Below are 25438 nucleotides of genomic sequence, written 5' to 3'. Positions count from 1 at the left end.
ACGCGAGCTAGACAGAAGAAGAACCTCAGGGTGGTTCTGAAGAACCACATAAAACTACCTGCTTTACCATTTGATCACCGCAGTCCAATTTTTATCGCCAGTTCCAAAGCATCCATCCAATTTTTTTATGGTGCTTCAGTCCCAACAAAAAAAAGTATTGGAACCGCAAGGTCAATTCCTTTGTTTTGTTGTATACTGAAGACATTTGGGTTGCACACCAAAAGATGAACATGAAAGAAAAGTTTTCATTTCATGGTATATACAAGCCAAATGTGTTAATTTAGAGAAAGATGCGTTCAAACTAATTGGGAGACGCTTCATCGTGCGACAAGACAATAACTCCTAACACCCCCCCCCCCAAAACAACACAGTACTTCAGTAGGGGGGAAAAAGTGAAAGATCTTTTACCAGCCAAGTCAGTCACCAGACCTTAACCCAATAGAGCATGCATTTTACCTCCTGAAGGGAGAAGCCCCCAGAAGCAAACAAGAGCTGAAATGAACATCAACAGTTATCCTAATTCCTGGCCTACAGAGCACACCTGGTTATAAGCCTCATCTAGTACATTTGGAAAGGAAATACCATTTGGTACATACATAAGCCGCAGCTGTGTAAAAACCGCAAGTGCCCACATTGAAACACGACATATTTACAAAGAAAGACGGTACACAGAGTTTAACGCTAGCGCTACTGTTAACGCTACCACAGCGCTAGCAGGGCCGGTTAAAAAAAAAAAAAATACGTACTGGTAAGAATCACTGAGACCCGGCAGTAACGCGCTAGCGCAGCGCTAACAGGGCCGGAACCGTAAAAGTCACTTCCTCGGCGCATGTATTCCACCGGTCTCACTCTTACCTTTTCCGCTCAAGTGCCCCCTTGTGGCCGTTAGAAAGAAAAAAATGCACAAATTAGCCGCATCACCGCGTAAACCGCAGGGTTGAAAGCGTGTGAAAAAACGTTGCGGATTATAGGCCGGAAATTACGTTCCGTTGAATGAGTAACGATTTGCTATTCGAGTTGCGCAAACACCGCCGTGATCCGGCGCTGGTGTGAACTTGGCTTTACGGACGCTCTCATGTCAACTTTGAAGGTCTGGCATGAAACAGATTAGAATGTAAACCTGTAGGAGGGAGTTTATGAAAAGGGACGCTCGGACAAACAGTGATTTACGGTCGCTGTCCTCGCAGAAAAATAACATTCGCTGCAGACTAAGTTTGTGTTGTCGAGGGACTAAGTTGACAAATGAGACGGACGTCAGGGAGGTCAATGCTTCTTGCTAGTAGCCAGTGATAAATGGGAGGCCACACGGTGATCAAGTAAAGAAACCTAGCGGGCCTCCGGACGTGACCGCGTCTACGTTCCAGACACTTATTGGAGGGGTTTTTAAATGAAAGGCCTAATTACAAAGACAAATGAATGCTAACCGCCAAGACTGTTGTGTCGCATGCCCGGTTGCAGCTGGAGGAAGGCCACACGGGTCGACTGGAGCGCACTGAGGATCTGTGGCTGCGCGTGAGGAAGGACCACGCCCCTCGGCTGGCCCGCCTGTCGCTGGAGAGCCGCTCCCTCCGAGACGTGCTGCTGCATGGTGAGTCACCAACTCCCCCTTCTTTCCACGCAACCTCAGCTCAAATAGCTTTGTTGACCTAAAAAGCTAAAAAAAAAAAACTATATAGATTTTCACAGTCGAAGCCTTTCAAATCAAGGGTAGGCCCAGACAACCTGGAATCCCGCTTTTTTCAAGGTAGCCGCTGAGTTTACCGCTTTAGCTTTAACGTCTATTTTTCATTTTGTCTTTAGCCACTTGTGAAAATCCTCACATACAATATGAAAAACTGCTGTTGTATTTCCCCCTGTTAAAAGGGCGAGATTCATCCATCCATCCATTCCTTTTCTTTGCCCCTTATCCTCTCAAATCCATGATATAATAAATCTAATAACCTCAGTCCAAACGAGCACAACACTATTTCAACTACACAGAGATGAGAATTTTCCGCCGATTGGCGGAGTTCCGAATTTTTCAGACCAAAATGACCATTCTTCAATTGTATATAAACTATTCATTGAAATACTGAAAACTTGAAGGTCATTTTTATTCATATTGTTCTAAAAACTTGTGCTTCATCTCTACACTATACTAATTCTATGAATAACTGACTGCATATCGAAAAGAAAATATAATGGTGTATCCATATTAAACAATGTAAGAGATTGAAAATTCATTCTGAAGTTTGGCAAATGATGAAACTCTTATATGTAATGTGCTTCAAATAAGTACAATGATTCAAGCATTGAAGAAATGAAACTATTTCAATTTTTGCTGTACTGGTAAAGGACCAAACAAGGGACATTTTTTCCACAAATACAGTTAAATTCAGTGTTGAAATTAATGGTTTTGGGGCTAACAAAATGCTAAAATCACTTAGCTTCCGGGGGCTTCGCCGCCTGGGCCCCCAACAGGGCGCTGCCCCTGCATCCCGCTGCATCCCAGACCCCCAGCTGCTTTTCAGACTTTTTTTTCTCATTTGGCATTTTCATCCCTGATTACAGTATGTGGCTCATAATACACACAAAACAATGAAACTCCTTGACGTTTTAAATGATCACATTTTATCCATCCATCCATTTTCTTTGCCGATTATCCTCACAAGGGTGGCGGGGAGTGCTGGAGCCTATCCGAGCTGTCAATGGGGAGGAGGCCGGCGGGGTACACCCTGAACTGGTTGCCAGCCAATCGCAGGGCACATGGAGACAAAAAGTCGCACTCAAAATCACACCTAGGGGCAATTTAGAGAAATTAAAATAATTAATGTTGCATGTTTTTGGGATGTGGGGGGAAACCGGAGTGCCCACCCGGAGAAAACCCACACAGGCACGGGGGGAGAACACGCAAACGCCACAGAGGCGGCGCCGGGATCAAACCCGGGTCCTCAGAAGTGTGAGGCCAACGCTTTACCAGCTGATCCACCGTGCTACCTACAGGGCGGGAGTCAAATATTTTAAATAATGACTGGCCAATTTCCAAATTCCCAGATCTGGTCAAGACTTTGTTAGGTTGTCAATTTAAAGATTTTATTTTTTTTACTAGGTAAAAACATTTTTTGAAATTTTCAATCAGGTTTTTTTTTTTTTTTTTTTGGGGGGGGGGCATAGCATAACTGTAGCATCTTTGAATATTGTCAAGTGATTCTTATTGATGCCTCGGATAAGTAGGAAGGAACAGTTTCTGAGCCGGTCTGACAGTTATCTGTCAGTCATATCACAGTGGGTGCAGGCGGAAGGCTTCGGACTCTCTTGAGGAATTAAAAATGGTGCGCCTCAGGGTTCTGTTCAGGGACCATTATTTATTGTTCACCGTTTGTATCAATGTTCCTAGCACAAATAATCAAATCTATGGAGATGATGCTGATACAGATGATACAGTTGGTGCTGGTTGGTCCACGTTGTTTTTCTTTGGATCGACTGCACCCTAATCATTGTCATGTTTTTATTTAACTGCTTCCTTCTTACCAGAAAAATGTGGGAACTTGGGAGGCTTTGTTCTGTGACTGAGTCCCGAGACCGGTTTTTGCGGTCGGTTCCTAAAGTGTGTCAAGAAATGGGGAAAAAGCAGTAGCAGGAAAAAAAATAGCCCAAAGGCAAAAGTTCTTTTTAAGTGTTTTTAAGGTTAAATTTGAAAGGGTTGGATGATTTTGTAACAGGTCGTAAATGCTTTTCTGGTGGATTTTTTTTTTGTTTTGTTTTGTTTCTTAGATTTAACTGTGATGTGCTGTTGACCCTTCTACTTAGAATCCGAAGCCTCTACAACAGACGATTGTTGCCTCTTAACAGGAAAACCAAAGATGGGCCGGGAGCTGGGCCGCGGCCAGTACGGCGTGGTGTACTTGTGCGACAGCTGGGGGGGCCGCTTTCCATGCGCCCTCAAGTCCGTGGTGCCCCCGGATGACAAACACTGGAACGATCTGGCGTTGGAGTTTCACTACACGAGGTGAGGACGCAACATCTTGCCAACCTGTTTTACCCACCAGCTCTTCGTATCATGTGAGCAATGCCCCAGCGCCGCCGCTATTTCTAAGAATAACAAATTTTGGGCCAGTGACGCTTTTCTGAAAACACACCAGTGCATCGTGCCGGGTCGCGTGGCGCATCAGTGACAACCGATGTGCGCAGGTCGCTGCCCAAACACGAGCGGCTCGTCGACCTGCACGGCTCCGTGATCGACCACACGTACGGGGAAGGCTCCAGCATCGCCGTGCTGCTCATCATGGAGCGGCTGCACCGAGACCTCTACACCGGACTCAAGGTGACGGAGCCATTTTCGCGGGAAGGCGATATTTTGACGGTCTGGCGAAGAAACTCAAGGTTGCAGTTGTTGCGATTCGCGGGAGCGCCGCGTTTGTCTCCCTTCGACCAACCAATCCCGTCTTGGGTTGAAGGCAGAAAAACGATATCTGAAGTGTGTTACCTATGTCCAGTCGAGTCTGTAATTTAGTTTGGGTCAACGGCAAATTCCGCACGACGAAATAGGATTTCGCGTGTGGATTGGGGGCAGTTGTTGAACACATTAAAGTGTCATCTGCGAGCCTGCTCAAGCATATTTCACTGAGGCAGGACTGCTGATATTTTCCTGAGTAACTTTTTTTTTTAAGGCCCGTTCTTTGTCTTACAATTTGGCGTCATTCTTTAATTGAAGAATCCCTCAAAAGACTTGTTTTCTTAATATTTTTGCAATCACATGGCGTACACGGGTGTTTTTGTTACACAGGGTCGCAGGAGGCTGCACCAGATTTTTCTCAAAACCTTTTCAGATACTGATGAGCAATAAAACCCATTTTTGTTTCGTCTCTTTCTGTGCGGCCTGGTACTGAATGTTCCATAGCCTGACACCCATTCATGGCCCGGTGGTTGGTCTACTTTCAATAAATCTGTTTTGCAGTGCTTTTATTGTTTTTTTTTTTATAGACGTGCATCTCAATAAATTAGAATAATAATTAGAATAATTAGAGTATCATGGAAACATTTCCTGTAGGTTCAACTCATTTAGGGGGCACGATGGCTCAGCTGGAAAGCGTTGGCCTCACAGTTCTGAGGTCCCGGGTTCAATCCCAGAACCCCCTGTGTGGAGTTTGCAAGTTTCTCCCAGTGCCTGTGTGGGTTTTCTCCGGGTGGGCTCTCCTGTTTCCTCCCACATCCCAAAAACATGCAACATTAATTGGACACTCTAAATTGCCCATAGGTGTGACTGTGAGCGCGGCTGTTTGTCTCTATGTGCCCTGCGATTGGCTGGCGACCAGTTCAGGGTGTCCTGCCCGTTGACAGCTGGGATAGGCTCCAGCACTCCCCCGACCCTCGTGAGGATAAGCGGCAAAAGAAAATGGAAGGATAAATTGAATTTACAACACAATAAAATATAAAATGTTTTTCAAGGTTACAGCTAAATAAAAAAAAAATATATATCACCATCTCGAAAATTTTGCGTTAGAAACAATCATACGAGTTTTTTTGTAACATTGAATTAGGTTTTATAATAATAAATAATATGATATTCAAGCTACACTTTTCTTCGATGTTGTAATTTATTGCAAGGCAGGAGAAATGAATCTATGGCGTCCATTTTCCCAGCTCTCGCCGTTGCGTGCCATTTACGCAGAGAGGCAAATTGATGTCGCTCCACCGCAGGGACGCAAGCACAGTTTTTGTCCAAGGCCGTTTTGTTTTATTTTGTCTTGTCGTGCCAGGCCGGTTTGTCGCTGAGGGAGAGGCTGCTGATCGCGCTGGATGTGGTGGAAGGGATCCGCTTCCTGCACAGTCAGGGCCTCCTGCACAGAGACATCAAGCTCAAAAATGTTCTGGTGAGCGGCAACAAGATGGCGACCGAGCGCCGACAACTCGTCAGAACCCCAATTCACCTTTTAAGAATTCATGCCGGAATCCATTTACTCTTTGTCAAACGGTCGATTAGACCGCGCGGTAGATGTTTTGACTCCGATTCACTTCACTTTCGCTGCACACTGGTGGAATTGGAATTGAATCTAAACGTTGTGAGGATAAAAAGAAATATTAAAAACTGCCCCTGTAAAAGTTCAACTGCCAAAAAACTACAAATACTGTGGTGCCTTGGTTCTCGAACACAATCCGTTCCAGAAGGCTGGTTGAAAACCAAAATGTTCGCAAACTGAAGCACGTTTTCCCATTACAATGAATCGAAAATGAAATAATGCGTTCCAAGCCTAAAAAAATAGTTTTTTTAAGCAATTTTTTTTTTTTTAGCTTTTCCTGATAATAAATAAACTGCATAGTAGAAATACATGTATAGTTTAAATTCTTTTCCGTTCAACCAATCCACAAGAAATTATAAGAATAAATCACACACATTGGTAGACTATATGAAATAAGGTGTATTATGTTTTGGAAATATGAAATAAACACTATAGTGTGCATTTCCTGTAAGATTGTGATTGTGCCGTCTCATTGCAGCTGGACAAGCAGAACCGTGCCAAGATCACCGACCTGGGCTTCTGCAAACCGGAGGCCATGATGTCCGGCAGCATCGTCGGAACCCCCATCCACATGGCACCGGAGCTGTTTACAGGTACCGTCGGTGGGGGGGGGCCGCGCCGTCCCAGAATGCGTCGCGGAGCCGTTGAACAATCCCAGCTTTCCTCCTTCTCCCCCCGCCCCCCGCAGGAAAGTACGACAACTCTGTCGACGTCTACGCCTTCGGGATCCTCTTCTGGTACTTGTGCACCGGTTCCGTGAAACTCCCGGAAGCCTTTGAGAAATGCTGCAGCAAGGACCAACTCTGGAATAACGTTAAAAAAGGTGACAAAGTTCTCGTTATGCACACAAATTATATTGAGCTCAGGTGTCAAACTCAAGGCCCGGGCGGCCAGATCTGGCCCGCCACAGGATTTTATGTGGCCCGCAGAGGCAAATCAAGTGTATCAACTTCCATGATTTATTTTCATTTTTTATTTTTTTTCAAATCTGTACCAAAATTTCAAATTGTCATGTCATATAAATGATAACATTGAGCTATTACAATCATTTTTGTGTTACCAAACAGCCATAGTTGGAAAAAAAAACATTACCCTCGATTTCTGATCCCAATACAAGTTCATAAATTTCATATTGTATATACGATGAGACGGTTAAAGATTTTTATCATTTCACAACCACAGCGGCCCTTTGAGGGAAACCGCAAGTACAATGTGGCCCGCGACAAAAATGAGTTTGACACCCCTGATGTAGATTGTCAGGTACAGTCCACAGATCTATAGATCCAGTGGCACCTCGAACTATGAGGTAAATTCATTCAGTAACCATGGTGATAACTCTAAACACTTGCATCTCAAATCATCTTTCCCATTGAAAACAGCAACAACAAAACCCAATCTTTATTTTAGAAATGGAAAAATAACACTACAGTGTTGTATTTTATAAAGATATACCCTAATGACATAAATATAGATTGTCAACAATTGGTGCATCATGATTAATCCGTGCACTGTGACGCTGACAACTGTTACGTAAGTTGCAGTAGTAATTGCAGTTTTTTTTTCCCCCCAGAAAGTAAAGGACAAAGAATACAGTGGTGCCTCGGTTCCCGACCACAATCCGTTCCGGAAAACGTTGCGAGAAGTGGTTTGTTCGAAAACCAAATCGATGGTTTCCGTTACAATGAATGGATAAAGAAATAACGCGTTCCGCTTCCGGGTTTTGCCGGGGTGTTCGAGTACCGATTTTTGTTTGAAAACAGAAGCAAAAAATTCTCAAAGTTTTCACCCGAAAAGGGTGACGTTCAAGAACTGAGGCTTTACTGTATATGCCTTAAAGCAGAGGTGTTAAACGAATTTTTTGTCGCGGGCCACATTGTAGGTAGAGTTTCCCTCAAAGGGCTGTTACGACTGTGAAACCATAAAAATCTTTAATCGCTTCATCATGTTTACACATGAAATGTGTGAACAAGATTAGGAATCAGAAATCAAATGTATTAGGTTTTTGATATCACAAAAATGCTGGCAATATCTCAGTGTTATCGTTTATGGTTTGACGATTTGAAATTTTGCTACAGATGTGAACAAAAATCATTACATGACTTGCCTTGACAGGCCACATAAAATCATGTGCCGGGCCGAATCTGGCCCCCGGGCCTCGAGTTTGACACCCGTGCCTCAGCGTTATTGTCAGTGCGCAGATGTTACTTCACCACTTGTGTTGAACTATCTCAAAGGGTTGTAACAGCGCGACAACGATGCCGTTCGTTAGCATATAGCATTCTCCGTTGTTAGCATTAAGCGACGAACTTGTGGTTATTTTTAAATAATGTGTAATTCTTTTTGTCTTGCATTTTTGGCTCGACACTCAACTTCAACTGGGAGTGGCAAGAAAACATCTTGAAGTCCTCTTTTTTCTTTTTTTTTTTGGTTTTGGGTCTCATACGTTACCCGTTTGGCCCCGCAGGCGCCCGACCCGAACGGCTGCCCTCCTTCGACGAGGAGTGCTGGCAGCTGATGGAGGCCTGCTGGAACGGCGACCCGTCCCAGCGGCCCCTGCTCGGCATCGTGGAGCCCGGCCTGCAGAGCATCATGGTCCGCCTGTGCAACGACGACTCGGAGCAGAAGAGCAGCAGCCTGGAGGACTCGAACTGAAAACACTCCCGACGGGAAAAAAACGAGCGCGCACGTCACGGGGGGGATCGCGGTTCGTCAAAGGTATTTTTGTCGTATTTATGAACGGGCGCTCGATGGCCGTCCTTCTTGTTCACGTGTGGGATTTGTGTAATTTATGAGAGGGTACCGACGTTTGCAAAGTTTGTTTTATTATTTGTATAGAAGTCCTCCACGTTGACATGCTAACTGCAACTCATTCACAAAAAAATGTTACTAGATGCAACTTTTAAATGTTGTCCGTTAAGTGTCGAGCGAAAAAAACAAACAAAAAAAAAAAGACTTAAGGTAAACATTTTAGATCGTATTTAATGTCTGCATCTACACAAACACTTTTTTTTTTTTTAAATAAAATGATCTGTTACAAGGGGTCGTGACGTTATTGGCGTTGAAATCATTTTCCAGGCTTTGTCATGTGACGCCCGACATTCAACAGACTTTGTCTTTGTCCCTTTTTTTTTTTCCCCTCCCCAGTGGAACAAATGAATATTAGTGCAAGTGTTATTCTTTTCCCGCATTCCTTTTCTGTTAGGCTCCGTCACGCCATTTCTCATTTCTTGATGAAATGGATATGTTGAAGAAAAAGAGAAAGAAAGAAAGAAAGGAGGAGGGCCCGTTAAAAGGAGATACATGTGGTCGGAGGTCAGAGGCGCCTTCAGCCGAGTCTGTGAGAATCCGACCTTCGGGTCAAAGGTGAAATCGCTCTACGGAGGGGGGAAAAAATATGAAAATTACCGCTGCTGCCTTGTCGTATACGTCCTAACTAGAAAACTCCCAAAAAAGTTGAATGAGTCCAGGATTTTGTTAATAAAAAAATTTAAAAAGTCCCCCAAATATGGCTTGCCTTCCGCAACATCTGCGCCATTTATGAATGAGAAGGAATTATAAATAAATAGATTATTTAATTAAATAATTATAAATTGGAATTTGGGACATAAACATTCACTTTCTTTGCCGCTTATCCTCACGAGGGCCTCGGGAGTGCAGGAGCCTATCACAGCTGTCTTTGGCCAGGAGGTGGGCCACACCCTCAACTGGTTGCCAGCCAATTGGAGCCTTTGAAACATCCATTTTCAGCCAATCGCGGGTCACGTAAAGACAGACAACAGTCGCACTCCCAAGCACACCTTGGGGCAATTTGAGTGTCCAATTAATGTTGCATGTTTTTGGGATGTGGGAGGAAACCCGAGTGCCCACCAAGAGAAAACCCAAAATCCCCACAGGCGGGTCCGGGATCGAACCCCGGTCCTCAGAGCTGTGAGGCCAACACTGTACCGTCCTGGCAGGCCCGAAGCAATTCAAACAAAATTTGATACTAGATTAAAATAAGCATTTGTGTTTCTCCGCTTGACAAACAAGGCATGGTCGTCCATTAGGACTCCCTTTGAAGACCAAAAATAGATGAAATCTGCTTTGCAGATTAAGCGTCGGCGCTTCCTGGTGATGTTCTTTAATCGTGTCACGGTTCCGACTGGACGTTTTGCCGCGCCGAATAAACGGAACTGCCGCGTGTGCAACTGAATTCTTTCCTGGGAATGAATTACGGTCGCGTCATCCTAAATATTCACGAGATAGACAGATAGATGGATGAATATGAAGGAAAATAACGAAATGAAATTATTCATCGGGCTAAAAATGCCGGGATGTCACATTCACAGCAGCTTTTAAATTGGCCCAAGGAGAGGCACTTTGATCCATTTTCTGAGCCGCTTATCCTCACGAGGGTCGCGGGAAGTGCTGGAGGCCCTCCCAGCTGTCAACGGGCAGGAGGCGGCGTACACCCTGAACGGGTCGCCAGCCAATCGCAGGGCACATAGAGACAAACAGCTGCACTCACAATCACACCTACGGGCAATTTAGTGTCCAATTAATGTTGCATGTGTTTGGGACGTGGGAGGAAACTGGAGTACCCGGAGAAAACCCACACGGGCACGGGGAGAACATGCAAACAGGTGGTCCGGGATTGAACCCGGACCACGGGGAAAATAAATAAATAAATATTAAATAAATAAATTATGTGTGTGTGTGTGTATATATATATATATATATATACACACACACACATTCAGTCATTTTCTGAGCACATAATTTTTATGTAGTTAAATGTTAATTTATTTAAATTACAATAATAAATTATTTACATTTATTTTTTTAAAAATTGTTGTTTTTTTAAATTATGCATATATTTTTTGTGTTGAAGGCACACATGCTAATGAACATAAATGCCATGTGGCTTTATTTCATGTTTGCTAATTTTGTGCTTCAAATGTACTTCTGTTATTCAAATGAGGAATTTTAGCACAAGAAGAAGATGACATAAAGTAGTGGAATATGTGTCAAATTATCATCATTCGTGGGCAGCGTCCCATTTTTGGGACATCCTGATTTTCACGCATTATATCCTTCAGAATATCAAAATGTGTAAGTTTTTTCATCTGATTCTGATTCTGGTTTTTGGGACGATCTACTAAGAAAACCCAAGGACCCTCTCGCGGGCAGCGTGCCATTTTTGGGACGAGATTATAAATTAGTAAAGATATATCATCATATATATATATATATATATCATAACCATAAACGAAAAAGAAGTGTTATTTCCTTAATTGTGGCCTGTTAGGAGACTTTTATCTCAATAAGGCAAAAAATTGCCACCCTGACCATGAATGAGTTAAAAAAAAATTTAAAAGACAGAATTTTTACTTTTTTTTTTTTTTTTTAACCCACAACAAGTGAACGAATGGCCCATTTCAACTGCTCCATATGGTAAATAATTAATAAATATTGTGGTAATCTTAACCCAACTGTATTGTGAAAGCTTACTACGTTGTAATTACAAAGTCCAACCAGTCAATCGCGTTGCCCTTCTCTAAGACCGCGTCCGTCACTTCAACAATTACGGAGCAATTATTGTTTCTTGCTAAATTGGGTCCGGCGCGCCCGCATCCGTTTCGCCTCCGCACGTCACGAGCGTCCTCCGGCAAATCGGTCACGCCAATTTGGAGAAACGGCTTTGATGAGCACACACGAGGCCGCCGTTGCGCGACGGGGGCAATCGTCGGCCTCGTCGCATCACGCCGGGGGAGACAAAACGCTTCCGCTGCCCAAATCGGGCGCAAAGGTCTGCAGTCCTTGGTGGTCCTTCACGTTTCCGCTTGGGGGCATATATGACCTCTGACCTTCATTTTCAACTTGACAATTATGGCTGCCGTAGAACAATTTTGAAACCCTAAACCTGTTTTGTAACCCCAAACCATTTTTCAACCTGTTTTGAAACCCTACTCCGAAACCGTATTACAATTATAAAACCCTACTTTAGAACCCTAATGCCATTTTGTAACCCCAAATCATTTTAAACCTAACTTTTAAACTCTAAACCTATTTTGAAACCCTACTCCCAAACCATGTTACAATTTTGAAACCCTACTTTGAAAGCCTAACTCCATTTTGTAACCCCAAACCGTTTTTAAACCTAACTTTAAAACCCTAAACCTATTTTGAAACCCTACTCCGAAACCCTGTTACAATTTTGAAACCCTAACTCCATTTTGTAACCCCAAACAGTTTTTAAATCTTACTTTGAAACCCTAAACCTATTTGAAAGCCTACTCTGAAACCATGTTACAATTTTGAAACCCTAACCCCAAACCATTTCTAAACCTGTTTTGAAACCCTACTCCGAAACCATATTACAATTTTGAAACCCTAACTCCATTTTGTAACCCCAAACAGTTTTTAAATCTTACTTTGAAACCCTAAACCTATTTTGAAACCCTACTCTGAAACCATGTTACAATTTTAAACCCCTACTTTGAAACCCTAACTCCATTTTGTAACCCAAAACAGTTTTTAAATCTTACTTTGAAACCCTAAACCTGGTTTGAAACCCTACTCTGAAACCATGTTACAATTTTGAAACCTTAACCCCAAACCATTTCTAAACCTGTTTTGAAACCCTACTCCGAAACCATTTTACAATTTTGAAACCCTAACTCCATTTTGTAACCCCAAACAGTTTTTAAATCTTACTTTGAAACCCTAAACCTGGTTTGAAACCCTACTCTGAAACCATGTTACAATTTTGAAACCCTAACCCCAAACCATTTCTAAACTGTTTTGCAACCCTACTCCGAATCCATATTACAATTTTGAAACCCTAACTCCATTTTGTAACCCCAAACAGTTTTTAAATCTTACTTTGAAACCCTAAACCTATTTTGAAACCCTACTCTGAAACCATGTTACAATTTTAAACCCCTACTTTGAAACCCTAACTCCATTTTGTAACCCCAAACAGTTTTTAAATCTTACTTTGAAACCCTAAACCTGGTTTGAAACCCTACTCTGAAACCATGTTACAATTTTGAAACCTTAACCCCAAACCATTTCTAAACCTGTTTTGAAACCCTACTCCGAAACCATTTTACAATTTTGAAACCCTAACTCCATTTTGTAACCCCAAACAGTTTTTAAATCTTACTTTGAAACCCTAAACCTGGTTTGAAACCCTACTCTGAAACCATGTTACAATTTTGAAACCTTAACCCCAAACCATTTCTAAACCTTTTTGAAAACCCTACTCCGAAACCATTTTACAATTTTGAAACCCTAACTCCATTTTGTAACCCCAAACAGTTTTTAAATCTTACTTTGAAACCCTAAACCTGGTTTGAAACCCTACTCTGAAACCATGTTACAATTTTGAAACCCTAACCCCAAACCATTTCTAAACCTGTTTTGCAACCCTACTCCGAATCCATATTACAATTTTGAAACCCTAACTCCATTTTGTAACCCCAAACAGTTTTTAAATCTTACTTTGAAACCCTAAACCTATTTTGAAAACCCTACTCTGAAACCATGTTACAATTTTAAACCCCTACTTTGAAACCCTAACTCCATTTTGTAACCCCAAACAGTTTTTAAATCTTACTTTGAAACCCTAAACCTGGTTTGAAACCCTACTCTGAAACCATGTTACAATTTTGAAACCTTAACCCCAAACCATTTCTAAACCTGTTTTGAAACCCTACTCCGAAACCATTTTACAATTTTGAAACCCTAACTCCATTTTGTAACCCCAAACAGTTTTTAAATCTTACTTTGAAACCCTAAACCTGGTTTGAAACCCTACTCTGAAACCATGTTACAATTTTGAAACCCTAACCCCAAACCATTTCTAAACCTGTTTTGCAACCCTACTCCGAATCCATATTACAATTTTGAAACCCTAACTCCATTTTGTAACCCCAAACAGTTTTTAAATCTTACTTTGAAACCCTAAACCTATTTTGAAACCCTACTCTGAAACCATGTTACAATTTTAAACCCCTACTTTGAAACCCTAACTCCATTTTGTAACCCCAAACAGTTTTTAAATCTTACTTTGAAACCCTAAACCTGGTTTGAAACCCTACTCTGAAACCATGTTACAATTTTGAAACCTTAACCCCAAACCATTTCTAAACCTGTTTTGAAACCCTACTCCGAAACCATTTTACAATTTTGAAACCCTAACTCCATTTTGTAACCCCAAACAGTTTTTAAATCTTACTTTGAAACCCTAAACCTGGTTTGAAACCCTACTCTGAAACCATGTTACAATTTTGAAACCTTAACCCCAAACCATTTCTAAACCTGTTTTGAAACCCTACTCCGAAACCATTTTACAATTTTGAAACCCTAACTCCATTTTGTAACCCCAAACAGTTTTTAAATCTTACTTTGAAACCCTAAACCTATTTTGAAAGCCTACTCTGAAACCATGTTACAATTTTGAAACCCTAACCCCAAACCATTTCTAAACCTGTTTTGAAACCCTACTCCGAATCCATATTACAATTTTGAAACCCTAACTCCATTTTGTAACCCCAAACAGTTTTTAAATCTTACTTTGAAACCCTAAACCTATTTTGAAAGCCTACTCTGAAACCATGTTACAATTTTGAAACCCTACTTTGAAACCCTAACCCCAAACCATTTCTAAACCTGTTTTGAAACCCTACTCCGAAACCCTGTTACAATTTTGAAACCCTAACTCCATTTTGTAACCCCAAACAGTTTTTAAATCTTACTTTGAAACCCTAAACCTGGTTTGAAACCCTACTCTGAAACCATGTTAACAATTTTGAAACCTTAACCCCAAACCATTTCTAAACCTGTTTTGAAACCCTACTCCGAATCCATATTACAATTTTGAAACCCTAACTCCATTTTGTAACCCCAAACAGTTTTTAAATCTTACTTTGAAACCCTAAACCTGGTTTGAAACCCTACTCTGAAACCATGTTAACAATTTTGAAACCTTAACCCCAAACCATTTCTAAACCTGTTTTGAAACCCTACTCCGAAACCATTTTACAATTTTGAAACCCTAACTCCATTTTGTAACCCCAAACAGTTTTTAAATCTTACTTTGAAACCCTAAACCTGGTTTGAAACCCTACTCTGAAACCATGTTAACAATTTTGAAACCTTAACCCCAAACCATTTCTAAACCTGTTTTGAAACCCTACTCCGAAACCATTTTACAATTTTGAAACCCTAACTCCATTTTGTAACCCCAAACAGTTTTTAAATCTTACTTTGAAACCCTAAACCTGGTTTGAAACCCTACTCTGAAACCATGTTACAATTCTGAAACCCTAACCCCAAACCATTTCTAAACCTGTTTTGAAACCCTACTCCGAAACCATTTTACAATTTTGAAACCCTAACTCCATTTTGTAACCCCAAACAGTTTTGGGGTTACCTCAGCGTTATTGTCAGTGCGCAGATGTTACTTCACCACTTGTGTTGAACTATCTCAAAGGGTTGTAACAGCGCGACAACGATGCCGTTCGTTAGCATATAGCATTCTCCGTTGTTAGCATTAAGCGACGAACTTGTGGTTATTTTTAAATAATGTGTAATTCTTTTTGTCTTGCATTTTTGGCTTGACACTCAACTTCAACTGGGAGTGGCAAGAAAACATCTTGAAGTCCTCTTTTTTCTTTTTTTTTTGGTTTTGGGTCTCATACGTTACCCGTTTGGCCCCGCAGGCGCCCGACCCGAACGGCTGCCCTCCTTCGACAATCTTCAAGGGTTACCCTGGTTTGAAGGCCCTAACCCGAATTTCCACATGTAAATAAGATTTTTCCATATTTGCGTTGACTGCGCATATATGACAGGAAATAATGAATACGCACTATGAAAATATTGTGTAAGTGTGAGACAGAAGCTTTTTCAAATTGTTCAAAAATCTCGTTTTGGCTATTCTGTTATAACGAGGCACAGTGCACTTTTTTGAAGGGGAAATATCTGATAATGCAAACAAGAAAATTATTTTGTTTTTGTTTTTTTTTTGCGATGGGAAAACATTTCAAGTTGGCCAAGGTGGCAAAAAAAAAAAAAAAAAAAAAAAAAAAGAGACAATCACGTCAAGTTTTCAGCTTTACTTTCATTTCCAGGCCACAATCTGTACAAGTAAAAACAGGTCACACAGCAAATATTCATGATTTGAATTATTTTACAAAAAGACAAAATGCGCCACAGCTACTCTAGAAGAAGACGGCTGTTAATTCGCGGACGGAAAGGCGTCCTCCCGTTGGATGAAAAACGAAAAACAGAGCGCTTGGAGTCCGTAAAAATGCGCCCGTCGATTTTCAAAATGACCAAAAAAAAAAAAAAAAAAATGTATCAAGTCATTTTCTTGAAGCGCACCTACGCATGCAGATGTGTGGAAATCGCACACACACACACACACACACGGGACAGCTTCAAACCCGCAGTCCAAATTCGTCAGGACGTCATTTCAGCTGAAAGTTCCCTGAATGTCCGAAAGCCGCCGCGCGCTGAGGCGTGATGACTTTATTGTTCCACAAAAAAAAAAAAAAAAGTATAAAATTCAACAAATAAAGGAAAACAGGGCAGCAAATGAAAGAAAAAGTGCATTCTTAAAAATTCAAGTATGTAGACAAAAGTATTTATTTGAAGGGAGATACGTAGGTCATGTGCGGACGGGTCAAGTGAGCTCAAGTATGAACTTTGAACGTCAATCTCAGTACGGAAGCGTATTGCTGCCACACACACCCCCAAAAAAGTCCCTATCACATTTTTTAATTGAAATTTTTCAAGTTATAATGTGGATATTTCACGTTATAACACGATGTGTCTCATTCTTTATAATCTAATCGTTATAATGTGCTTCATTACACGTTATAACATCGATCATTCCATGTCATAACATAATTCATTTCACATTATAACATGAACCCGATCGTGTGATAACTTGAACCACGTTATAACGTAATTTATCACATTATAATTTTAACATGAAACAATTTATTCATTTTCTACGTTATTACATGAAACGAATTACGCAATTATGTATAGCATATCATGTTATAACATGTTTCACATTATAACATGAAATGAATTACATTATAACGTGAAATTATTCACATTATCATTATTATTAACATGGAACATATCACGTTACAACATGAAACGTATCACATTATAATGTGATAGCAACCTTTTTTATTTTTGGTGTGGCAGCAATACGCTTCCGTAGTACGCAAAAAAAGCTCAGTGTCACGTTATATAACCTGACATGATATGAAAGTTATTTATTATTTTCTACGTTAGAACATGAAACAGATCTACTTTATGACATGAAACGAATCACGCAATAACAATGACCATATCAAGTTATAACGTGAAAGTTTCACGTTATAACATGAAATGAATTACGTTATAACTTTCCCATTATGATCAAATGATTCACATTAGAACGTGTAATTAACCACGTTATAACGTGGAACATATCACGCTATAACATCAAACATCCACATCATAACATGAAACATATCACGTTATAACGTAATTTTTTGGGTGTGGTAGCAATACGCACGTACTACGCAAAAAAAAAAACAATTTGTTTTTATTATTTCTTTTTTATTACATGAAACGAATCACGCAATAACGTAGAGCATATCATGTTATAACATGAAAGTTTCACATAACATGAAATGAATTACGTTATAACGTGAAATGATTCACATTAGAACGTGGAATTAACCACATTATAATGTGGAACGTATCACATTATAACATGAAACATATCACATTATAACGTGAAAGCAAACTTTTTTTTTTTTTTTTTGGGTGTGGCAGCAATACGCTTCTGTACCTCAGGGGACTAAACTCCATTTTTTTTTTTTTTTTGGGTGGGGAGGGGGGGCGATGAGTTTATAATTAAGTGCAGAAATAAATAGAGAAAACATATCATCTTCCAGATGAATACTGGTCTAAACCGACGTTCACAAAAGCGGCACTTGCTGCGTCTTCAGCGCAACAAATGGTCCGAATCCCGTTTCCAAAATGGCCGCCGCTCCCGACAGTGGGCATCAGAGACGGAGAGAAAATTTAAAAAGTAAGCTTAATTGTCATATTTCAAGAGATATTGATGCACGTTTAGGATAACGGACGTATGAGGTGAACAACAATTTCTGCAAAAATCAAGTACACACAAGAACAACTCATTTCCTTTTCAATCACAAAAATATGAATCCCCGACATTTTAATCGCAGCCATAATGTTTAAACCGCTTTCCTGCAAAATGACCCCCCCAAAAAAATGGAGTTACCTCCCGCACACGAGTTCGCAGCGGCTCAACTGCACAATATGTCGTATGTTCACAATTCTTAATAATAAAAAAAAAAAAAATCATCAATCCCAAAAACTGAAAGGGGAAGTTGCAGCAGACGAGGAAGGAGGCTCTCTGACCTGCAAAGACACACCCCTCGGTCGGCGGGCTCACACGGCGCCGCCCCGGTGGCTGCTGGGAGAAGAAAAACGACCCAAAAAAAAGGAGGAACTAGAAAACGCGGAGGCGGTGGGTGGGCGGGCATGGCGGATGCTTGAAAGGAGAAGAAGAAGAAGCACTCGGAAGATCTTGAAAAGTCAGGGGATGAAATGAATTCATAAAAATCTCGAGGTGGGGGGGGGGGGCGGCGGCACATACACACACAAAGCGAGATTATTAATCGTGGCCCACCACCTCAGAAATATTGGATTTCTTCCATCCTTTTGTAGGGATTCAAATTGGATGGCTTGAAATATCAGCCATCCATTTTCTGAGCCGCTTATCCTCACAAGGGTCGCGGGGAGACATGGAGCCTATACCAGCTGTCAACGGGCAGGAGGCGGGCGGAGCACACCCTGAACTAGTTGCCAGCCAATCGCAGCCTTCCAAATATCCATCCATCCATTTTCTTTGCCGCTTATCCTCATAAGGGTCACGCGAGTGCTGGAGCCTATCCCAGCTGTCAACTGGAAGGAGGCGGGGTACACCCTGAACTGGTTCCCAGCCAATCACAGCCTTTGAAATATCCATCCATCCAGCCGTCCATCCATCCATTTTCTTTGCCGCTTATCCTCACAAGGGTCGCGGCGAGTGCTGGACCCTATCCCAACTGTCGACGGGCAGGAGGCGGGGTACACCCTGAAGTAGTTACCAGCCAATCGCAGCCTTTGAAATATCTATCCATCCATCCATCCATCCATTTTCTTTGCCGCTTATCCTCACAAGGGTCGCAGCGAGTGCTGGAGCCTATCACCCTGAAACTGGTTGCCAGCCAATCACAGGGCACATCGAGATAAACAGCTGCACTCACAATCACACCTAGGGGCAATTTAGAATGTCCAATTCATGTCCCACCTTGCTCGTCGTCAGCGGGTCGCTTCCGTCGAGCGACAGACCGCTGGGAAGCGACCGCAGGGGACGGGTGTCGTCAATATGGAAGAACTAAGCTGTTTTCCACAATTCAATTTGCAAAGATGATCTCGCATAATAATGACAAATGTTACCGCGAAAAAAGTCCAGTTAGAAGGACATTCTGGGCATTTTCAAAGGACATAAAAGTTAATTGGACCCAAGGAAGGCCACGTTTTTCTCTCTCATGTACGAAGGACTATTTAGAAAAATACGATACAAGTGTGAAAAACATCATCAGGCGGGTCTGGGATCGAACCCGGGTCCTCAGAACTGTGAGGCCAACGCTTTACCAGCTGAGTTTGAAACATTTCAAAATATTTAAAAGGTGACACTCGGGCTGGGTTTGGGTAAACTGGCACAAAAGTATCAGGACGGCTGGTCCGCACACCCACAGGAAGTGAACAAAAGCGAGAATAACGCGTTCTATATTTTATGGTTTTGCATTCGCCCCGTTCTGTTCCCACGTTTACCGAGCGCTCGCGACGCGGCGACTCACTCCGATCCCGACGAGTCGCCGTCCGGCGTTCCCGCCTTGACGCTCACGGCGACGCCGTTCATCGGCTCGGCGGGGCCGGCCGGTGGCTCGCCGCGCGGGGGCGATGCCGATTCCCGGCCGCCGTCGCGGTTGAATCCGTTGCGCTCGATGATCGGGGAGAGCGGCTTCTTTTTTAAAATGCCTGCGTGACCGGATGTGACACAAAAACCCGTTGAGGAGAATCATAACCGCAATCAAATGCATTTCATTTTTTCAGCGGCTACCACATTTCCAACCGCTTGTTTCTTGGCAGACCAAATATAAACGGCAACTATGTTGGACTGAATGAGGTCACGCGCCACAACAACAAATCAGTAAATTTCAAAGAACATCAGTACTGTGCTGATTCTAATTGATTTAGTCACAAAGAGCCGGGGGGTGAAGACTTGACCCCTGAGGCACACCAGATGTAACAGTAAGGAGCAGTAATTTCCCGCCCATGTTTATTATTCACAAGCTCGACAGTTGGATTTATTTTACGTACGGAACCCATGCTCCGACATGAGGCCAAAGCCGTGTCTAATAGACAAATAGTTCATTGGCGTCAAAGGCCTTTGTTGAAGTGATGTATCACTTTGATTTCATTTTTTTTTTTTTTTTTTTTTTAAACCTTGACTACGAGGTCCGCTTTGTATGTTGAGGCGGATCTAAGTTTAGCCCGAGTCTTTGCGTCATGAATTATTAATAAAGCTATTGAAGAAATTATTGAGAGCATTTGAGGGTGTTGTAAACTGCTTTCGGATCGCAGTTTGTGGTGTAGCAAAATGTCGGGCGGTGCAACTGTTCTTGTTTTTTGTTATTCACGGCTGGGCTCGGGCCTTTCTGCGGCAGTTAATTTTGGTAAAGCTGAGATATTTACGATATGAGATATTTTTAAATCATTGATGTCGGTCAGAAAAATCGAGTGCTAAGCACGTACCCTTGTGGCACACCAGATACGACGGAGATATCTCGGTCTGACTTGAGATATCCGATCATCACAGATTGCTTCTGCTCGTACAGGTTGATTATCCATCCGTTTTATGAGCCGCTTATCCTCACAAGGGTCGCGAGAGTGCTGTAGCCCATCCCAGCTATCATTGAGCAGGAGGCGGGGTACACCCTGAACTGGTTGCCGGCCAATCGCAGGGGACGTGGAGCCGCACTCGCGATCTTACCTAGGGGCAATTTAGAGTCTCCAAGCAATGTTTTTGGGTTGGGAGAGGAAACTGGGGGGCCCACCTGGAGAAAACCCACGTAGGCACGGGGAGAACATGCAAACTCAACACAGGCGGGGCTGGGGTTTGGTCCCTGGTCCTCAGAACTGTGAGACCAACGCTTTACTAGCTGAGCCACCGCGCCGCCCTCTTGGGAATAGTTCAGAGATAAATCATTACTTCACATCTGGTGATCCTCAAGGGTCCATGCTTGGCCCTAGGCTGTTTCTTGCCAACTACGAATCGCTTTTAAGGTCTATAACATATTTACACAGGACTTTTGTTGGCACAGAAAAACTACCGATTGCAGCCATTTACCTTTGTGGGGATGGGCGTGTAAATTGGGCACCGGGGGCACCGTCACCGCGTCGAGCAGGCGCTCGTCCGAGAACTTGGGATTCATCTCGAGTCTGGCGGCATCTTTGAGGTCTCCGTCGCTCGCCGCTGCCGGCCAGTAGAGTCTACTGTCTACACGCAGATCGGGTTCAGGTCGACCTCACGTTGCGAGTCATCAGATACTTGATACTGCATCTGAGCGACGGTTTTTGTACCGTGCACTTGAGGATGTCTGGCGCCATTGGACGCCAAGTTTTCCCAGCATTCCTCGGGCGGCAGCGGACCCTCCTCGTCTTCGCTGTCTGATGAGCGCGTGGAGGCGTAGGAGCCGCTCTGGTCGTCCTCCAGGGACAGGTCGCTCTCCGAGTCGCTGTCCCGGTCTGAGACCGGGGCGAGAGTGAGAGGGCGGTGCGGGACAAAAGAACGAAAGAACCGGATCCGGTCAGCTCACCGTCGTCCTCGCGCTCGTCGGTTTCGTGGAAGAGCGACGTGTGGTCGTCGAGGGCGACGTGGGCCCGGCTGGTGCTCAGGCCGTCGTCCCTGAAAAAGACACCAGACCTGTAAAAGTGATCCCGGTGCCACGGACGGCGCCGCCTCGCCCCGTCTCGCCCCGTCACGCCCGCTCTTGAGTTCTTACCTGAGGGCGAAGGGCACGAAGCTGTGCTGGCTCTTGGCGCTCTGAACTGTCCCGTTCAGAGAAAGGCTCGAGTCCCCGAACGGGAGGTGGTACAGCTTGCCGTCCGTGTAGTTGCTGTTGCATTTGTAGACCTGGAAGAGCAGAGATCAGAACTTTTCACCTTCTGTGGTTCTCTTGTGCAATTTAAGTTGTTTTTCTTCGTCCTGTTTTATAGATAATTGCACTCTTATGAATACTTCAGAGATAAATCATTACCTCACATCTGGTGATCCTCAAGGGTCCATGCTCGGCCCTAAGCTTTTTCTGGCCAACTACGAATAGCTTTCAGGTATATTTAACTGCATCTTTGGATTTTTGCATTTTATGCTGTTTTTCTGATTGTGTTCTAATAAAGAGAAATATCATCCATAAATCCACGACATAACATGTGTAATAACCTCAGTCCAAAATAGCATGATAGTATTTCAACTACAGTGTGCGGCTAATAATACACACACAAAAAAAATTAAACTGCTTAGACTTTTTAATGATCACATTTTATCCATCCATCCATCCACTTTCTTTGCCGCTTATCCTCACAAGGGTCGCGGCGAGTGCTGGAGCCTATCCCAGCTGTCAACGGGCAGGAGGGGGGGGGGGTACACCCTGAACTGACCGCCGGCCAATCGCAAGACAGATAGAGACAAATAGCTGCATTCACAATCACACCTATGGGCAATTTAGAGTGTCCGATTAATGTTGCATGCTTTTGGAATGTGGGAGGAAACCGGAGTGCCCACCCAGAGGAAACCCACGCAGGCACGGGGGACAACATGCGAACTCCACACACAGGCGGGTCCGGGATTGAACCCGCAACCTCAGAACTGTGAGGGCAACGCTTTACCAGCTCACCGCGCCACCCTCTTAAGAGTAGTTCTGAGATAAATCATCACTTCACATGTGGTGATCCTCAAGGGTCCATGCTTGGCCCCAAGCTTTTTCTTGTTTTTCTGATATCGCCCATAACAAATCTAATAACCTCCGTCCAAAATAACCCAATACTATTTCAGCTACAGTATACGGTTCATAATACACAGACACACACACAAAAAAACTGCTTGGACTTTTTAAATGATCATTTTTTAATTTATTTGAAATGATTTTAACGTACTACACCTGCACCCGGAGATAATCGTTTATGGTACACTCGATTGGTTCTGCTTTTATCGTGAAATTTAGAAGGGAAAGGTTCGTACGCAGAATTCACCCGAGGCCCCTTGAGCCTGGGGGGGGGGTGAACCCGCGAGCGTTGGCGGCGGGGGACTCACCGACGATTTGGGTTTCATCACGTGATCGGGGTGTTTGCGTCCGCCGCAGCAGTACTTCATGGCGTTCCTGGCCTCTTTATTGAAAACGACGCGGAAGAAGAAGATGAAGGGACCCTGGACGATGGCAGAAGCGAGTTTTCAAAACATAATCATAATAATTATTAATAATAATAAATAAAATAGTGACACTTTTTTTTGAAGTGGGCGCACCTGCACGCAGTTGAAGCCAGCAAACAAGTAATGGAAGACGATGACGTCACTGTTGACGGAGAGCAAAGCCAGCAAGCACGTGACCGAAACCAGGAAGAGGGCGCCACCTGCTGTTTTCAGCCCAGTCCTGCAGAAACACAATCAGAACCAGAATCAGGACCAGGACCAGGAGCGACTCCGGTGACGGGTCAGCGGGACAAATTCCCACACGCACCCGCGAGGCCCCTTCTTCTCCACGCTTTGGCGTCTCGGGGCGCACGAGGCTCTGGACGACAGCACGGAGAGGAAAACGTTCATCTGCGCACAAACAACAAAAAAAAAAAAAAAAACCCAAAAGACGGAAAGTCACCGCCGGCCGCTCCTTCTCGGACGACAGACCGGAAGAATCCGGCGGGACTGACCGACACGGCGGCGCCGATGGGCCCGGCGAAGCTCCAGATGAGCGTGTCGTACACGGACAGCCAGCAGAAGTCCGGGTTGCCGTAGCCTTCGGGGTCCAAGCCCACCGCCAAACCTGCGCCGGTCCAATTCATAAAAAAAAAAAAAAAAAAAAATCATCGGAATGCGGCCCGTGAGAAAAAAAATATGAATAAAAATTGTTTTACAAGGACTTGCGTCAGAATTAGTCGTCATCAGAATTAAATTATTAGGGTTTTTTTTGGACAACGACAAGTCAAAAAATGGATTTCTTCTTTTTTTTAATCCAACAAACTACTTTGCATATTATAAGTGGTTAAATGATACTAAAAAAAAAAAATTGGGGGGGGGGGCGGGGGATAAAATGAATCATTTTGATTATGTATGTTCTATTTTCCTCATCGCAAGGCACATGTTTGGATCCATCCCTAAAATTGTCATTCGTGGGTAATAATAAAAGTTTTCATAAATCATTTGATGTTTTCGGTGATGTTAAAATTTGCATTTTGTCATTTTTCAATGGAGGCTGAAAAGATGGCTGGTTGCATAATAAATATTGACACTTTTATTTTGTAAACCTAATGTGAGTAGATGATTCCACCCTGTCATAGTCAAATATCAATTTAAATAAAAAAAATTGATGCCCAAACTGGAGGGCAACAACTAATAGTTGGAGCTAATATTCCGATCAGTGACTTCTTAATATTCATATTTCAGTCGATATTCATATTCAGACGTCCTTGCACCATGTGGTGATAATGGCTCAAGAGCTCAATCAAACAATCATGTATAAGTAAAAATTTATGATGGATGGACTTGTAGTGAGGCGGGCTCACAGTTGTGAGGTCCCGGGTTCGATACCGGACCCGCCTGTGTGGCGTTTCCATGTTCTCCCCGTGCCTGCGTGGGTTTTTCTCCGGGCAGTCAGGTTTCGTCCCACATCCTCAGAAAAACGTGCAACATTAATTGGCCGCTCTAAATTGCCCCTAGGTGTGATTGTGAGTGCGACTGTTTGTCTCAATGTGGCCTCCCATTGGCTGGCGACCAGTTCAGGGTGTGGCCCGGCTCCTGCCCGTTGACAGCTGGGATAGGCTCCAGCACTGCCCGCGACCCTTGTGGGGATAAGCGGCTCATAAAACGGATGGATAACCTACCTGTACGAGCAGAAGCAATCCCAAGTCAGACCGAGATATCTCATCATATCTGGCGTGCCACAAGGGTACGTGCTGAGCACTCGATTTTTCTTGCCGACATCAATGATTTCAAACTCACGCAAAAATAGACTTTTACAAAAAATTAACTGCCACAGAAACGTTCGAGCGAGATCTGCCGTGAATAACAAAAAACAAGAACTGTCGCTAAGAAAATGGACTTG

At 43.2% G+C, this 25438-nt stretch overlaps 2 protein-coding genes across 5 annotated transcripts in view; one reads left to right on the top strand and one right to left on the bottom strand.

Annotated features, from left to right (window-relative positions):
- dstyk (dual serine/threonine and tyrosine protein kinase) overlaps positions 1–9040 on the top strand; it is a 32416-nt gene extending 23376 nt beyond the window's left edge. For all 4 annotated transcript variants that reach the window (XM_061832987.1, XM_061832985.1, XM_061832984.1 and 1 more), the window contains 7 exons: positions 1459–1588; positions 3832–3988; positions 4171–4303; positions 5739–5852; positions 6478–6592; positions 6688–6822; positions 8464–9040. In XM_061832987.1, coding sequence (XP_061688971.1) covers positions 1459–1588; positions 3832–3988; positions 4171–4303; positions 5739–5852; positions 6478–6592; positions 6688–6822; positions 8464–8651 — 972 coding nt within the window. In that variant the 3' untranslated portion in view covers positions 8652–9040. The remainder of the gene's footprint in view (positions 1–1458; positions 1589–3831; positions 3989–4170; positions 4304–5738; positions 5853–6477; positions 6593–6687; positions 6823–8463) is intronic.
- A 7506-nt stretch (positions 9041–16546) lies between these two features.
- celsr2 (cadherin, EGF LAG seven-pass G-type receptor 2) overlaps positions 16547–25438 on the bottom strand; it is a 72677-nt gene continuing 63785 nt past the window's right edge. Inside the window, exons 25-33 of the mRNA XM_061832117.1 lie at positions 24048–24160; positions 23861–23943; positions 23647–23773; positions 23437–23550; positions 22130–22260; positions 21944–22032; positions 21708–21911; positions 21475–21624; positions 16547–20102 (exon numbers count right to left, since the gene is read on the bottom strand). Of these exons, the coding sequence (XP_061688101.1) occupies positions 19918–20102; positions 21475–21624; positions 21708–21911; positions 21944–22032; positions 22130–22260; positions 23437–23550; positions 23647–23773; positions 23861–23943; positions 24048–24160 (1196 nt within the window). The 3' untranslated portion in view covers positions 16547–19917. The remainder of the gene's footprint in view (positions 20103–21474; positions 21625–21707; positions 21912–21943; positions 22033–22129; positions 22261–23436; positions 23551–23646; positions 23774–23860; positions 23944–24047; positions 24161–25438) is intronic.

The sequence above is a fragment of the Syngnathoides biaculeatus genome, chromosome 10 (genome assembly GCF_019802595.1).
Source record: "Syngnathoides biaculeatus isolate LvHL_M chromosome 10, ASM1980259v1, whole genome shotgun sequence".
In the NCBI taxonomy this organism is placed as follows: domain Eukaryota; kingdom Metazoa; phylum Chordata; class Actinopteri; order Syngnathiformes; family Syngnathidae; genus Syngnathoides; species Syngnathoides biaculeatus.
This window is presented reverse-complemented; position numbering and strand designations above follow the sequence as displayed.